Here is a 17,495-nt window from a genome sequence, read left to right on the forward strand (position 1 = left end):
TTATTGACCAAATTGTACCCTGAAAATACTTTTATGCACCTTAGAAAAAGTAACTCATTTTTAGAACTTAAAGATTAAGTCCTCTAATTTTGGGAAGGTTCATCTTACTTTTTTCAACTTAAGTTGCCTTATACTATGGTATTGTACTTGACATCTGAGCTAAGCTTCCTCTTCGGACTGAATCTGGGACGTAAAAATACCTGAAATACTATAAATTTTATTCACGTTAAAATAAATACCAATGTAATATTTAACAAAGAAACAGTTCACGTACATAATCTAATTTATTATTTTATCATTTATGCGTTAGACAAAACATACAGATTCTTCCATGTTTTGAAAATATTCACTGCATCCTATGTTATAAATATGTCTCTATTATTTCCCTTAATTCTAATTTGCATCAAAAAAGATGGACTTTCACTTACTTCTTGGTCATCAGGTCAAACACAAATATACCATGCCATCACCTTTTTTTTTTAACATTGTAAGAAAGGGATAAGTTTAGTTTTCACATAGAGACAGCATGGAATAAGGGAAATGGAGGCAAAACCAGTTTAAACAAGCCCCGTGATAAAGAGAAGAAAGAATGTGCCAGCCCCTTATATGGAAAAGTAACCATGGTTACTGGAATGTAAAGAACTATGAGGTAAAATCAGAGGCGGGAACTCACAGCAAAAAGAAAAAAAATTTTTTTAAACTAAATGAACTCTGGGATAGACTGATCAGTTCAAAATCTCAATAATGAGCTAGTTGGCTCTCTGGGATTGGCTGTACAAATTAAAATCTCAAAAGATGAATTAGTTAGTGTTCTCGGATAGGCTGTAACCTCTGTAGTACCCAGTCAATGGGGAAACAGGGGAGGGACTTGCGAATTAGGAGTAGGAGATTCAAAGATCGCCATTCTCTTCCTCTGGCGCGCCAGCCTGCCACATGTTTGGCTGGACGCCCTATCTTGCAAAATTGTAAATAAATTCTTTTCTCCTCCAAAACCGAGTGAGCGTTTATTCCCTTACAGGTACCACTTTATTTCCGACAACATTCAATAAATGTTTACTGGAAACATGAATGAATGAATGAATGAATGAATGAAGAGGCAACAGTTAGGATGCTAGTGTCTTGCCTCTTTGAACCTTCACTATAATCCTAAGCAGTACTGTCAATATTATCTCCATTTCACAGATGACAAAACTGAGGGTCAGCGAGGCAAAGCAACTTGCCCAATGCCATACAGCCAGAAAGTGGCAGAGCTGGTACTTGATTCCAAGCTTGTCTGCCCTTAAATGTGCTGCTGTTCAACCTGATCAGAGTAGATCCAATTACAAATGCCTCTGAAGCTGACATTCCCAGCACTTCTCATGTCCACCTCAAAATCCATCAGCTGGGGACACTAAAAGGGAGTGTTGGGTATCTGAAGAGTATTGTCCTCACTTGAGGAATCCCCCAATCCCTCCCTTCAGGCAAGGTGAAGCAATGTTCTAGGCTTTCAGAACAGAGAAGAGAGATTAACCTTGGTATCACTGAGGTTTTGGGACTGTCTAGAAGATGGTGCTGAGCCTAAGTTCTGGATACAGACTGCCTGGGTTCAAAGCCCAGCTCTGCCATCCTCTAGCTGTGCAACCCTGGGCCAGCACACTCCATCTCCCTGTGCCCAGTCCACATCTGCAAAACGGGGACACTGGTAGTACTTACCTCCAAGTGTTGCAAAGGACTCGAGTAGTGACTGGCTGATGGTAAGTGCTCTGTACCCATTATCATCATGCCCCTTCTTCCTCTGAGATGAAAGCCCAAAGGGTTGCTCTTCCTGAGAACAGTGGTTTCCGTTTTTTTTGTTTGTTTGTTTGTTTTGCTGTTGATGTATTGCCCTTTGTCTAAAGCACCCAAATTCTTCCCTGATGCTTTCCTTAAGTTGTAACTAACTAAATTGTTTGTGTGGCTTGGTTCCAATTACCACTTGCTCATTTGCATGACAATTTCCTCACTCTAATGCCATTACCTAAATCCAGAGTAACAGTTTTTTGACTATAAGCAGTGTATAACTTTGGGGCACTTACTGAGAGACCTTTAACTCTTTTTATTCATATCCCTTCTAGGTTCTTGAGTAGCTTCACTCTTGTAGTTAAAAGATTGCAAACTAATAAATCATACTACCGTTCTTTCTCTGACACGCTCTCTCCAAAGCCTAGCAAATCTGCATGGTTTTTCCTGAGTTTACAAACTTAATTTTGTATGCTTTTCCATTCTCTTTCCTAAAAATTTCATGTGGTAACATATATATAACATAAAATTTGCCATCTCGAGTATTCTTAAGTGTAAAGATTGGTATTAGTAAGATTCACAATGTTGTACAACCAACACTGCCATCCATTTCCAAAGCTTTCTCATCACTCCAAACAGAAACACTACATCCATTAAGCAACAACTTCCCACTGCCTCCTAGCCCCAGCTCCTGGAAACATCTAATCTACTTTCTCTTTTTATGAATCTGCCTGTTTTAGATAATTCATGAGTAGAATCATAAGAAATTTGTCCTTTTGTGTTATTTTACTTTGTATAATATCTTCTAGGTCCATTAAGTTGCCGCACATATCAGAACTTCATTCCTTTTCAAGGCTTAATGTATATACATAACACATTTTGTTCATCCATTCATTTGTTGATGGATGTTCTAGTTTGCTAATGCTGCCAGAATGCAAAATACCAGAAATGGATCAGTTTTTATAAAGGCGGTTTATTTGGTTACAAAGTTACAGTCTTAAGGCCATAAAGTGTCCAAGGTAAGTCATCAACAATCAGGTACCTTCACTGGAGGATGGCCAATGGTGTCCAGAAAATCTCTGTTAGCTGGGAAGGCACGTGGCTGGCGTCTGCTCCAAAGTTCTGGTTTCAAAATGGCTTTCTCCCAGGATGATCCTCTCTGGGCTGCAGTTCCTCAAAAATGTCACTCTTAGTTGCTCTTGGGGTGTTTCTCCTCTCTTAGCTTCTCCGGAGCAAGAGTCTGCTTTCAACGGCTGTCTTCAAACTGTCTCGCATCTGCAGCTACTCTCTCAGCTTCTGTGCATTCTTCAAAGTGTCCCTCTTGGCTGTAGCAAGCCTGCTCCTTCTCTCCTAGCTTATATAGTGCTGCAGTAATTTAATTCAGATCCATCCTGAATGGGTGGGCCAACACCTCCATGGAAATTATCCAATCAGAGTCATCACCCACAGTTGGGTGGGGCACATCTCCATGGAAACACTCCAAGTTAAAATCTAATTAACATTGATAGGTCTGCCCACACAAGATTACATCAAAGATAATGGCATTTGGAGGGAGAGAATACATTCAAACTGGCACAATGGACATTTGGGTTTTTTCCACCTTTTGGCTACTGTGCATAATGCTGCTACAAACACTGGTATACAAGTACATATTTTGAGTACCTGTTTTAAGTTCTTTAGGGTATTTACCAGGGAGTATAATTGCTGAATAATAGGTTAATTCTATGTTTATCTTTCTGATGACCCATAAAAGTGTTCTGTACAGTGGCCACACCATTTTACATTCCCAAAAGCAATGCACGAAGATTCCAATTTCTCTACATCCTCACGAACACTTGTTATTTTGTTTTTTGTTTGTCTGCTTTAATAATAGTAATTCTAGTGGGTATTAAGTGGTATCTCTTTGTGGTTTTGACTTGCATATCCTTAACAATGTTGAACATCATTTCACGTGCTTCCTGGCTTACTGGATATTTGTATATCTTCTTTGGAGAAATGTCTATTCAAATCTTTTAAACATTTTTAAATTTGGTAGTTTGTCTTTTTTGTTGTTCAGTTGCAAGAGATCTTCGTTTATTCTGCATATTAAACCTTTATCAGATATATAACTTGCAACTATTTTTTCCCATTTTGTAGACTGTCTTTTCACTCTCTTGATAATGTCCTTTGATGCACAAGTTTTTTGTTGCTCGTGCTTTTTGGTGTCATATCTAAAAATCCATCGTCTAAGGCAATGAAGATTTACCCCTGTATTTTCTTCTAAGTTTTATAATTTCAGCTCCTATAATTAAGTCGTTGATCCATTTTGAGTTAACTTTTGTATATGATGTGAAGTATGGGTCCAACTTCAATCTTTTGCATGTGGATATCCAATTTTCCCAGCACCATTTGTTGAAAAGAATGTTCTTTTCCCATTGAGTGGGCTTGAAATCCTTGTTGAAAACCAACTGGTCATAGATGTATCAGTTTATCTCTGGACTCTCAATTTTATTTCATTGGCATATACATGTATACTACTGCAGTTTTCTAATAAGTTTTGAAGTTGAGAAGCCTAAGTCCTCCAACTTTGTTCTTCCTTTTCAAGATTGCTTTCGCAATTCAGCTATGCTTTTTTTTATGGTTAATTTTGCCTAGTTTTGTATGAAAGTTAGAAATTCTCATTCCATCATTTCTCCATTTCATACCTCTACATTTCTACTGCAATTGAATGAAAAAACTAAAATTGTGACTTTAACTGAATTTGAGTACAATATAGGATTCCTAAGGAAGAAACTTGGTTCTGTTCATCACCATATCTCTAGGGTTCTAAAACCTGTGCTTGGCACATTAGCATGCCTTCTACAAATATCTGTTTCCTAAATGAATATTTTAATTCCCACCAGTAGAACTGCTGATTAAAAGGTCATGTACAGTTTAAATGTGGTAGATATTACCAAATTCCTCCCAGTAAAACACATTAATTTACAATCCCACCTAGAATCAAACCAGGTTTTTACACACACAGTGTTGAGAGATATATTAATTCTATTCACAAACTAAATAACTTGGATTTGTCTAGAACATATAAATTAGAACAGAATAAACCTCACTCTGAATTTATAAGCATTGCCATACTACCCTTCAGCTTCTATACTGATGCTGAGCTGCTGGCCATTCCACATTTGAATCTTTGTATATGAAACATTCCTTTCTCTTTAGAGAATGTTCATTATCCTGAACATTTTGAAATGTCAAAAGAATGTGCCTTCTGGTTGGTTTCTTTTTTATTTTTAAAATTCAATTTTATTGAGATATATTCACATATCATACAATCATCCATGGTGTATAATCAATTGTTCAAAGTACCATTATTTAGTTGTGCATTAAATCACCAAAATCAACTTTTGAACATTTTCATTACCACACACACACACAAAAATAAGAATAAAAGTTAAAGTAAAAAAGAACACCCAAAACATCCCATACTCCCCATCCCTCCCTATGATTCATTTACTTTTTGTCCTCGTTTTGCTATTCACCTGTCCACACACTGGATAAAGGGAATGGGAACAACAAAGTGTTCACAATCACACATTCACACAGTGTAAGCGATATAGTTAAACAATCACCTTCAAGAATAAAGGCTACTGGGCTGCAGTTTAACAGTTTCAGGTATTTCCTTCTAGCTATTTCAATACACTGAAAACTGAAAGGGGATATCTATATAATGCATAAAAATGACCTCTCGACTCTATTTAAGAGCCCTCAGCCACTGAAACTTTATTTTGTTTCATTTCACATCCCCCTTTTGGTTCAAAAAGGCTCTCTCAATCCCACGATGCCAGGGCCAAGCTCATCCCCACAAGACATGTCCCACATTGCCAGGGAGATTTACACCCCTTGGAGTCATGTCCCATGAAGAGGGGGAGGACAGTGAGTTTACCTGCAGAGTTGGCTTAGAGAGGACACATCTGAGCAACAAAAGAGGTTCTCTGGGGGTGACTCTTTAGGCACAATCTTAAGTAAGGTAGGCCTTCTAAATTGGTAGCCCCCAACACTTGTGAGACTATCATTAATTCCCCAGGTGGGGAAATTTAATATTTCCACATTTTCCCCAGTCCCTCAAGAAGCCTTTGCAAATACATTTTTATTCTCTGCCCAAATTACTCTGGGATGTATTGGGGCTTCACAATAACCTGTACAAACCAACCAGATTTCACTCCCTATTCAATGTTCCATGTAATTATGGTGTTTGAATAAACTGACCATACAAGTTAAATTATAGTGTGTTACAAACAATATAGATTTTGCACCTAATGAAAATCTCTTCCTTTGATCTCACACACAAGTTGAAGTTTTAAAAACATTGTCAATATTGTCCTTTACAATTTAGTCTGATTTACCTTGATCCTAACCAAGTCCATTTCATTCATATCTCTAACTAAAGTCTGATCTCTTTTTTCAGACTCTTTAACATTTGGTGTATGGGGTGATGCTGACATTTATAGCTGCTGGACTCTGGCTCTGAGTCTCAGATGTCACACAGATGCCCCACGTTCCAGGGACTGACCAGGTTACACACAAAGAGCTCAGCATCTCAGAATTTAGAAACAGTCATTACAATTCAAGAATACATGTAACTGGTATAAGAGCTTACAATCTAGGAACTTTTACAATAAGCCTTTCCCTGATAACCTATGCCCTCAGACTCAATTCTCAGAGTTTGCACATTATAGTTAGTACATATTAGTGAGGGATTATAATGTTTTTCTTTTCATTTCTGACTCATTTCACTCAACATACTGTCCTCAATGTCCGTTCACCTCACAACTTCACTCTTGTAGCAGTTCAATATTCCATTGTATGTATACACCACAGTTTGCCACTCTGTTCATCAGTCAAAGCACCTTTGGGCTGCCTCCATCCACTGCAAATCGTGAATCCTGACACCAAAAACCCCGCTGTGCAAATATCCATTCGTGTCCCTCTTTTCAGTTCTTCCAAGTATATACCCAATAATCAATTTGCAGGACCATATGGAATCCTATGGATGCCATGTTTAGCTTCCTATGGAACCACCACACAGCCCTCCAGATGGGCTGCACCATTCAATTTCCCGACCAATGGCAATTAGTTACTTCCCTTTCTTCACATTTTCCCCAGCATTTGTATCCTTCTGTTTATTCTTTAGATGGTTTTGTTCACACACCATACATTCCATCCTAAGTAAACAGTCGATGGTTCCCTATATAATCACATAGTTATGTATTTACCACCACTATCTATATAAGGTCATTTCCATTTCTTTCACAAAGAAAGAGGAAGAGGCGAAAAAAGAAAAAGAATAAAAGAGACAACTAAAAAGCAACAAAAGAAAAAATAAAATTAAAATAAAATACAATTAAAAAGTCAGACACCACCACCAACACCAAAAATCCCAGACCCCTCCCTTATATCTCCCTATTATAGACATTTAGCTTTGGTACATTGCCTTTATTACAGTTTATGAAAGCATATTACAATGTTACTGTTAATTATAAACTCCAAATTGCACTGATTGTATTTTTTCCCCAAATACCACCCCATTTTTAACGCCTTGCAAAGCTGACATTCATTTGTTCTCCCTCATGTAAAAACATTCTTATCTTTGTACCTTCATTGACTACTCTAGGTTCCACTAAGTTATACAGTCCCAGTCTTTATCTTCTGTCTTTCCTTCTGGTGTCCTATATGCCTATAACCTTCCTCTTTTAACCATACTCATAGTCATCTTTGTTCAGTGTACTTTCAATATGGTGCTTCCATCACCCAATACTGTGCTCCAAACCTCTCTCTCCTGTCTTTTCCTACCTGCCTTTAGTGCTCCCTTTAGTATTTCCTGTAGCACAGTATCTTGCTCACAAACTCTCAGTGTCTGTTTGTCTGACAATATTTTAAACTCTCCCTCATTTTTGAAGGACAGTTGTGCCAGATACAGAATTCTTGGTTGGCAGTTTTTCTCTTTCAGTATCTTAAATATATCATACCACTGCCTTTTCACCTCCATAGTTTCTACAGAGAAATCTGCAGAGTCTTATCAAGCTTCCCTTGTATGTGATAGATCGCTTTTCTCTTGCTGCTTTCAGAATTCTCTTTGTCTTTGACATCTGATAATCTAATTATTCAGTGTCTTGGAGTAGGTCTATTCGGATCTATTCTGCTTGGGGTACGCTGCATTTCTTCGATCTCTATTTTATGCCTTTCATAAGAGATGGGAAATTTTCAGTGATTATTTCCTTCATTATTGTTTCTGCCCCTTTCTCTTCTCTTCTCCTCTAGGACACCCACGACACGTGTTTTCATGTACTTCATGTTGTCACTCAATTTCCTGAGACCCTGCTCATATTTTTCCATTCTTTTCTCTACCTTTTCTTTTGTGTGTAGGAGTTCAGGTATCCTGTCCTCTAGTTCCTGAATTCTTTCTTACACGTCTTCAAACCTGTTGTTGTATATCTCCATTGTGTTTTTCATCTCTTGTATTGTGCCTTTTGTTACCATAAGTTCTCCCAATTGTTTTTTTCAAACTTTCAAGTTCTTCTTTATGTTCATCCAATGTCTTCTTTATATCCTTCATCTCTTCCCCTAACTCGCTGATTTGATTTTTGAATTGATTTAGCATATTTGTTTGAAGATCTTTATTTGTTTCAACTCCTGTATCTCATTTGAAGTGTAAGTTTGTTCCTTTGACTGGGCCATATCTTCATTTTTCTAATGTGACTCGTAATTTTTTGTTGTCTGGGCATCTTGTTTCCTTGATTATCCCAATCAGATCTGCCCAGACCAGACAGGCCCAGGTTTCAGGAGGGAGGTGTAATCAGTATCAAGTTTCCTGAGGATGAGACCGAAATGGTTGTCAAGACTTTCCTGTGAGGCCTCTAGACTCTGTGTTTTTCCTAACCTGCCCAGCAGGTGGCTCGTCAGCCCACAGCTCCCCACTGGTGTAAAGAGGTGCAGTTCCTTTAATTCTCAGTGGACCCTGTCCTGGACAGGGGCCAATGGTGTCAGAAACCAAGCTTAAGCTGTTTCTGGTTCCCCATTCCCCTCCAGGCCCTAGAGTCTGAATTCTCTGGGGGCAGGCAGCCACTTGAACTGGACCCCGTCCCCTTTCTTAGGGAAGATACACTCTTTAGGGAGTTATCTGCTACACTTAAATTCCACTTTTGTCTCCCTGATACTCTTCACTCCACTCTTGCCTGGATAAGCACTGACAATTGAAAATGCCTGAGGCTTTCTCTAATGAGCTACCTAATATGAGAGGAAAAAAGAGGAAAAAAGAGAGAAAGCCCCTTTTCAGAGACAGTCTCTAGCCCCCCAGTTTTGCTGGTCAACCGGGGTTGGTACCCAGTTCTCTGTGCCCCTTTTCTTGGGACACAGCCGTTTTCCAGGATTCTGAGCTCAGCTGTCTCCAAAAGCCTCTGTTTTTAATTATGTTCCCCCACCACCACCATTAGCCCTATATCCTCTCTGCTGGGAGGAACCTCAGGTTCCTTTCCTGCTTGTTGCAGGTTTATCTATGCTTGTAGCTTGTATTCAGTAGTCCAAATTTAATTAAAACCACAATTGGAGCTTGGTTGAGTTACTTTCCCTCGCTCCAGGTAGCCTGCGTCTTTTTTCCACAAGTGTTACAACTCACCCTGTCATGCCAGTGGGGGGGGGGGGGTCATCTCCTCAGTTTGGTGAGCTTTACTTACAGTTCTATGCTGCAGTCTCAGCCATTCCACCCATTCCAGGCTGGTGTACAATGTGTGTCCAGTGATGGACGTCCCCCAACAGTTGTTCGAGATTATTTACTAGCTGTTCCTGGCTATTTACTAGTTTCTCTAGAGGACTAACTAAATACCACAGCTCTCTTGCTGCCATCTCACTGTAGGTTTCTTTTAAATTCATGTTTCTTGATACCTATTACGGACTTTAAAACTGGAATCCTGTGACTTTCAAGTCAAAGAAGTTTTCTTATTTTATAATTACCTCCTTTTCAATTTCTATTCTTTTCTGGTTGTACTATAATTCAAGATATCGGACAGCCTGGATTGATGCTCCAATTTTCTTACTTTTTCTTTCTTGTCATCCCTTTATCTTTTTGGCCTATTTTGTGGAAAATTTCTTCAACTTTATGTTTCAGCATTTTATTATAATGTTTTATTTCTTCCACCATATTATCTGGTATCCTGGAATTCTTTCTTTGTTTATTTTCTGATTTTTAAAATAGTATTCTGTTCCTTCATGGATTTAATATCTCATTTCTTTCTGCAAATATTATCATTTTGAAATTTATTTGTTTTAAATTTTCTTCTACTCCCTGAATTGTCTCCACTTCCTTAGAATAGCTTCAGATGCTGTCTCTCATGATGAAGGTTTTCCTCAAATGTCTGATGATCCTTGTTAATCATAATTAAAGCTGGCTGAAACCTTTGTGTGCATAAGTGGGCCTTTTAGAGTAGTAAGCTTCACAGAAGTGTGAGCAAGATTATCTCTGTTTAGTTGGGACCTATAATTTGCCTGCATATCTTTTTCTGAGGCTCTTCAATTTCTTTAAGGAGCAATCAATCTCCTGCTGAACCATGGTGGGTAGGAGGAAGCAAGTAGTGGTTGAAATATGCCAGACTGCTAGGTCTCTGAAGCCAAGCAGAAAGATCACTACTCATTATTTGTATTCTTACTTGAGCATCCTGATTTTAGCAGAGTGCACTATCTTCTGTCCTCAATATGTGTTGTGTCTCTGAATTTGGAGCCTCTATGGTTCAATTTCACCTCAGAATAAATCTCATCTCCTACTGGGATGAGGAATCAAATTCTTCCCATTAATTTTAACAAAGGTCCTTCTTTTTCAATCCTATGCCTCACTCCTCTCTTCTGTGATACATGGTATCTCCAATTCTTCAGCCTTGCTGGTATACTGCATCTTAACTGGCTTGCTCCTTACTGGGATCTCCTCTTCAGATATTCCTGGCTCTTTGAAAACCTCTGTCCAGTTTCCATCTTTCAAAATTGTTTACACTGCCCATCCATCCCTAGTCTCCTTACTTTCTCCACTCTTATGGATTTAATCTGTTGTATTTCCTTATTCTCAATTTAGTTGGATTGGGGGAGGGGACATAAAAAAAGATTCAGTTTGCAATATTTCACTATAAGCCCTTCCACCTTTCTATACACACTTGAAATAAGGCTTAAAATGTAAATACTGCTGGATAAAGCAACCTATTGGCAGATATGGAAATAAAATATAAAATGACATATCAAATCTTTCCCTGAAATACTGATAAGGGCAGGAAAGGGAGAACATGAAGATAATCAAGAGCTCAAAAGTGAATAGGAGGTAACAAAGAAGGGAAAAAGACATTCTAAACTCAATTCCTCCAGGTTTTTAAAAAGTAATTATATTAAAAAAGAAGAAGAAGAGGAAGAAAATCTCTGCTAAATACTCAAATCATGCCCTAAACCTAAGCCAAAGGGCCAATGATTTTCAAACATATAGTTGACAAATTATGGTATGATAAACTGAAGCCTCAACTTACTTGTGTGAAGTCTCTCAGATCTCTGGAATGACTTCTTTCCCAAGCCAAGCAAAGGATTTTCCACTTTAACTGTGGAAGAAAAGCTGGAGTTTGAGTTCTGGGGGCTGCTTGACTGCCCATCAGACTGTTTTCCTTCCCATATTGCTAGGAGAGAAAAATATGTAAAAACTGGTGACATTGGGGTTTCAGAAAGAAATCAATTTATCAATCAACACTTACTAAATGGAGTTATGCATGAGGCAATGTAACCCCACTACTATATTTTGAGTCTGAAAAGCAAAGGTTAAAAAGTAAAATAAAATCTCTTCCCTCCTCCCAAAATACCATTTGCTTCTAGAAGTAAATCCCCCTCTTAACAAAAATCCAAAGTTCTGCAAGACACAGATTAAGACTGCCAGACCCATATAATTATCCAATGACATCAAACTCAATTATGTAATAAAATACAAAGTCTGTATCCACAGCAGTTTAGATTAAAAACAACACAACAAGCAAAAACCAAAAACACAGCCAAAGGCCTTGTGGACATGTTCAATGGGAACTCAAAGGTAACATGTAGTCTAAGGAAAATGTTTTATTTGTAAAGGAGAGAATTAGTAAACAGTTCACTCTGAGCCTGCTGGAAACATGAGCTTTATAAGTAATGATTAGAGGCTTCCAAATATTAGTAGATTAGGCACCTTGGAGGTTAGTCATTGATGGCATTCTTAACATGCAAATTCCACTGATGCAATTTTAATAACTGCATGGTTTTGCATAAAAATTTTCTCATTTATCCTGGAAAGATTTATGTTAATAACTTGGCAGTAAAGGATTACATGAATAAATACAAGAATTTAAAAATAAATGACATGGTGTGCAAATGTGAAAAAGAGACATTAAAATATTGGAGAAAAAAGAAGCTTCCATTGAAAAAAAAACTCCCACTCTACTCACCAGGCTTGGCAGGTACAGAGTCACTGGCTGCTTTGGCGGTCTTTAGAGAGAGATGTTGGTTTGAGGAGATGGACATGCTTGGCCTGCATTGCTGCTGCTGCTGCTGCTTCTTCTGCTGTTGCTGCTTTAGAGCCTATAAAGAGAAAATTAGCATAAATCAGTTTTTAGTAATTATAAAAAGTGACTTTTTAAAAAAGATGTGATAAACATACAATTTCTCTGAAATCTAAGCAAACAAAAAACTAAAATAAAGAACATCAATGCCTAAATAAACCTTAAAGTTTGGATTTCTTTCTTTCTTTGGCCAGTATTACTCCTTTATGCCATATAAATGTGAGAAATATTTATTAAGAATTTTTAGAACTTAAAAATCATCAATAAGCCAAGGAGTTCCTTCCCAATCTTACAGCAGAAGTGGAATATTATCACAGAATTTTGTGTTTTCAATAATTTCTGGATGCAGAATATTAAGCGCTGCACCAAGAAGATTATCATTTGCATCAACCCTATGTAGAAATGCAAATATTTAGTTTATGTATGCTTCAGAGGTGGTACTTTTGAACAAAAGATTATAACTGATGACCTGAGTTAGATCTTGGGTAAGAGAAATGAGATTTGGCCTAATGACCTATAGCATGCAGTAAACAGGCAGGACGGAAGTTTAGAAAATACTGGTACCAATAAGAATGTGGTTCCTTCTGGCTATTTCAGGATATTTTTATTTTTATGATGTTCTTAGTTTATAGAATACATTAGGCAATACTATTTGAATGAACAGAATACTATTTGGAATGAACAGAAAAAAACAAGAACATCCCAGAATTTTAATCATGAAAATAGACGGACAACGTTTTTACTGAAAGTTTAAAAAAAAAAGGCAAAGAAATCAAGAAAGTCAAGCTCCTTTTCAGGAAAATATGGGAAACTTAAGACTTTGCTAAGTTGCCAGTCTGAGTTTTAACCTTCAAGATCAGCTTTCGGAAAAGTCTAGAAGAGCTCACTAGCTCTGGTTTTCCAATTCTCTCATCCCAATATAGTTTCCTCCTGCTTAACGTTCACACATATGTCTGGCTAGGATGTTCGCACAGGGGAATCAGAGGTCACAGACTGGACCTCCTTATTCTAACCTCCCTATGGAGAAACATAAGTCTGAGAGAGGTGGACATCTGGCGTAGACACACCTATGACATTTATAACAGGTGAGGCAGAGGCACAGTATGTAAAAAGTGTCAGGGTTAGCCAACCATTAATTATGCATTACTCTCTCATTCTTTGCAATCAGACCAGAAAATGTTGCTAGGCTTCCTGGGTAGCAGCCACCAGTATTCATCCCTTGCTACTCACAGAACTGAGGTCATTCCAAGGTTAATGTGAAACTTAATAGAACCATTTGATTCCATCTATTTCTGCGGTGATAACGTATATTTAGACAGTTGATGGAAGCAAAAGGACTAATAGCATCTCTAATCAAGAACTGTAAGTGGTTCCCCTCCCAGCGGTTTATAAACCCTTTGGCTAATTCTCCCATTTTAATATTAAAAAACAAACATTTAACAACAACAAAACACCCTCACCTGTGGAAAATAACTATTATTGCAATAAATTTCCTCAGATAATACTATGAAAAACACATATTAGGGGAAGGATTTATTTAATATGCCAAAGATCTAATTTATTAAATTTTCCATGCTGGCAGTCCCTGAAGAAAATGCATTGTGACTCCCAAGATTTTAGAAGAGTATAATACATGAGTACAGGAGTAGTATACATGTCATAAATTAGCAAAAGGCTTAAGAAAATACTTGCCTAATACTTCTTAAAATTCTCCAGAGAACTTACCAAATATAAGTGCTACGGGATACCCAGACAGGCAATAATTAGTCTTATCAAGTTGGAGGTATATTTGTTTTAAGCACTTTAAGACTTTATGTCTTAAAGTGCTTAAAACAAATACAATTTTTAAAATTGTATTAACTTTTAATTATAAAGGTAATTCATAAATACATTCTTAATGTCCAATTCGAACATAAAAGCTAAACTCTCCTTTGACTACCACTCCCAGGCTTGTTTCCCAATTCTCAGTTATCAATTTATTTTTCCTTACTGAACTTTCTTTCATTTACGTATGTTTGTGTGTATGCATACTCATATTTTTATAAAAATATATGGCATGCTCTGTGGGTATGCATATGCATATTGTTATAAATGGTGTCATGCACTACAGGTTATAGAACAACTTAATTTTAATGATTCAACATTATATCATGGTTATTTTTCCATGTCCATTCACATACATCAACCTCATTAAAAATTAACTTTTATATAATTTTCTAGAGTACTGGATATGACATTGTTTATTAACAAATTTCCTAATTGGTATGCATTAGGCTATATCCAAGTTTTTGCTGTTACAAACTTAAATGCAAATCCCTTTACGTTTGTTTGTGTGTGTATGTTTGCATATAGGAATGTACATATGCATGTAAGTATTTTTTTAATCTAAATTCCAGAAAGTTCAAGTGCTTAGTCATGGGGTATGGGCATTTAAAATGTGAAACAGACATTGCAAAATTTCTTTCCAAGTGGCTATAATAACTTATAATCTACCAACAAATCATGCATACCTGTTTCCCCAAGCCAATACTTGATATAATTATAAACTCATTTAATTTGTACCAATCTGAGGATTAAAAAATCTATTTTAATGCTTCCCTAATTACTAGTGAGTTTTTATTTGTTGGTCAACTGTATTTCAAAAACATCCAAAGCTAGTTCTTTGAAATGTACAATAAGACAAAGCATTGACACATGTATTTTAAAAAGGACCCACTAAAGTGAACAACACTGAGGAACAAAAAGGAGACATAAAAGAACACTGTGCAACTTTATAACAGTACTTGAAAAAACTAGGCAAAATCGACCATTTTCTAAGAAAAAGAAAACCTCAAAATTTTCTTAAAAAGTGGAGAATCAGAAGAAACCAATAACACTAAATGAAACTGAAATGCTAAGAGAATGATTCTAAAAGGTGAAATCTACCAAACTTTCAAGGGAAAGATAATTTCCATAATTTTGTTCCAAAATCTAGAAAAGTATGGAGATACACAACTTACTTCACCAGATTAGAATAATTCTGATTCTAAAACTGTATAAAGATAGTTCAAGAAAAGTGCAAAACCCAAACTAAAATCTTAAGAAAGAAAATTCAATAACGTATTAAAAATGTCTGAAAAAAAATACAAAACAAACATGGCGTTTATTCCAGGAAGTTAATCATAACTTAATATTAGAAAATCTAGGCATGGAATTCTGTGCATTAAAAGACTGCACAGAGTTGAAAGATTCTTTTAATTCATTAAGAGATTAAATAGATTAAAAGAGAAAAACTACATGATCATCTCAATAAACCCTGGGAAAAAAATCTGCAAAAATTCAACACCTATTCATGATTCAAAAAAACCCAAAAACTTCTCAGCAAATAAGGAACAAATTAGGTTCATTTAAATGTGATAAAAGAGTATCTACCAAAAACAATGGGTATTATACACCGGAGCACATAAATTAAGTAACCAAACAGGAAAATTTCTCCTTAAAAGGACCTCAAGTAGAAATTTTCCAGAAATTCTGAATGACTGCCCAAGTCATACATTTTTAATGCAGTAGATTATATTTCTAACACAGACTGCATGATTACCTGCTTTAGTGCCTTCTTGGTATGCTTCTGTGATGGAGAAATGACTTTACCTGCTGGAATGGAGGGAGATGGACAGCCTGACTGGGGGGAGGATGGCTGTGACAATCTAGAAGATACTAAGGAAAAAAATGACAATGAAAAATTAAGTTATCAGAGTTGACATCAAACACCATTCCTTCCCCAATCATACGCTGCTACCTTTGTTAAGAACTGTGACCAAACACATTGGGGAAGGATCTTCTTTTTTGGAGTTCTACTGCAAACAGCCTCCCTTTTCAGTTTATTTCCTCGGAAAGCTCTATTGAGGGATGATAGGATGGGGATGGGATGGGTGTTAGTATTCATTACTTTTTGAAAAGAATTGATCGAAGAAGCAGGAAGTAGAATATAAACCATGAGTTCATCAAATCAGATAAAACTTTCAAAAGATTCTACAACCCTGTGGACATTATCTATGATCTAAAGGTAAATTATCTTTTTGGTCTCTAAAGTTCTTCATTGTGTATTATTTACGATAAGGAAGAACACAGAAATTGCTGATTCAGATACCTTAAAAAAATCAAAATTTTAATCACTACTGCTAGTGATGACTCTCAAAAATACAATTTAACTAATGCCTTCCTCCTTTCCTAGTAGCTGGACTGAAAGGTCTGGGTGTCAAAAGTGCACCCCGTGGTAAGTCCAATGAGGATTAAGATATATAAGGTATGTACTGAAACAAATATGTGGTTCATTGGAATACACAATTTATGGAATACAGCATTTAAACCTACTCTCAGATGTTCTAAGAACAAAATACACAGTAGATACATTTACAGAAGAGCAGACATTATTAAGAGGATGATTTATCATACTTAGCTTAGCTTTGTATCCCAAACCTTATGATAAAGTTCATATATACGGGAAAAACTTGATATGTAAGTTCCAGGTTTAAAAATAAACCAAGAAAATAGTGAATCTCCCTGGCAACGTGGAATATGAGGAATGTAGACCCGGCATCGTGGGATGGAGAACATCTTCTTGACCAAAAGGGGGATGTGAAAGGAAATGAAATAAGCTTCAGTGGCAGAGAGATTCCAAAAGGAGCCGAGAGGTCACTCTGGTGGACACTCTTATGCACAATATAGACAACCCTTTTTAGGTTCTAATGAATTGGGGTAGCTGGTGGTAGATACCTGAAACTATCAAACTACAACCCAGAACCCTTGAATCCTGAAGACAATTGTATAAAAATGTGGCTTATGAGGGGGGACAGTGGGATTGGGGGGGCCATGGGGATCACACTCCCCTTTGTCTAGTTTGTGGATGGATGAGCGGAAATGTGGGGGAAGGAAACAAACAAACAAACAAACAAACAGATAAGGGCGCCCAGTGTTCTTTTTTACTTTAGTTGCTCTTTTTCACTTTAATTATTATTCTGGTTATTTTTGTGTGTGTGGTAATGAGGGTGTCGGGGATTGATTTTGGTGATGAATGTACAACTATGTAATGGTACTGTGAACAATCGAATGTACGATTTGTTTTGTATGACTGCATGGTATATGAATATATCTCAATAAAATGAATATTTTAAA

General features: G+C 36.9%; 1 protein-coding gene across 5 annotated transcripts in view; it reads right to left on the reverse strand.

The window, feature by feature from the left end:
• ASXL2 (ASXL transcriptional regulator 2) overlaps positions 1-17,495 on the reverse strand; it is a 186,484-nt gene that overhangs the window by 34,347 nt on the left and 134,642 nt on the right. For 3 of the 5 annotated variants that reach the window (XR_005213270.1, XM_037812547.1, XM_037812546.1), the window contains 3 exons: positions 15,922-16,037; positions 12,228-12,360; positions 11,292-11,435 (listed from right to left, as the gene is read on the reverse strand). Coding sequence is in view for 3 of the 5 variants with exons in the window: in XM_037812547.1 (XP_037668475.1) it covers positions 11,292-11,435; positions 12,228-12,360; positions 15,922-16,037 (393 nt within the window). In the remaining 2 variants the exon portion in view is untranslated. Of the gene's footprint in view, positions 1-11,291; positions 11,436-12,227; positions 12,361-15,921; positions 16,038-16,119; positions 16,220-17,495 lie in introns of those variants that run through there. The other 2 variants (XM_037812548.1, XM_037812549.1) reach the window with 2 other exon arrangements.

The sequence above is a fragment of the Choloepus didactylus genome, chromosome 20 (genome assembly GCF_015220235.1).
Source record: "Choloepus didactylus isolate mChoDid1 chromosome 20, mChoDid1.pri, whole genome shotgun sequence".
Taxonomy (NCBI): Eukaryota; Metazoa; Chordata; class Mammalia; order Pilosa; family Megalonychidae; genus Choloepus; species Choloepus didactylus.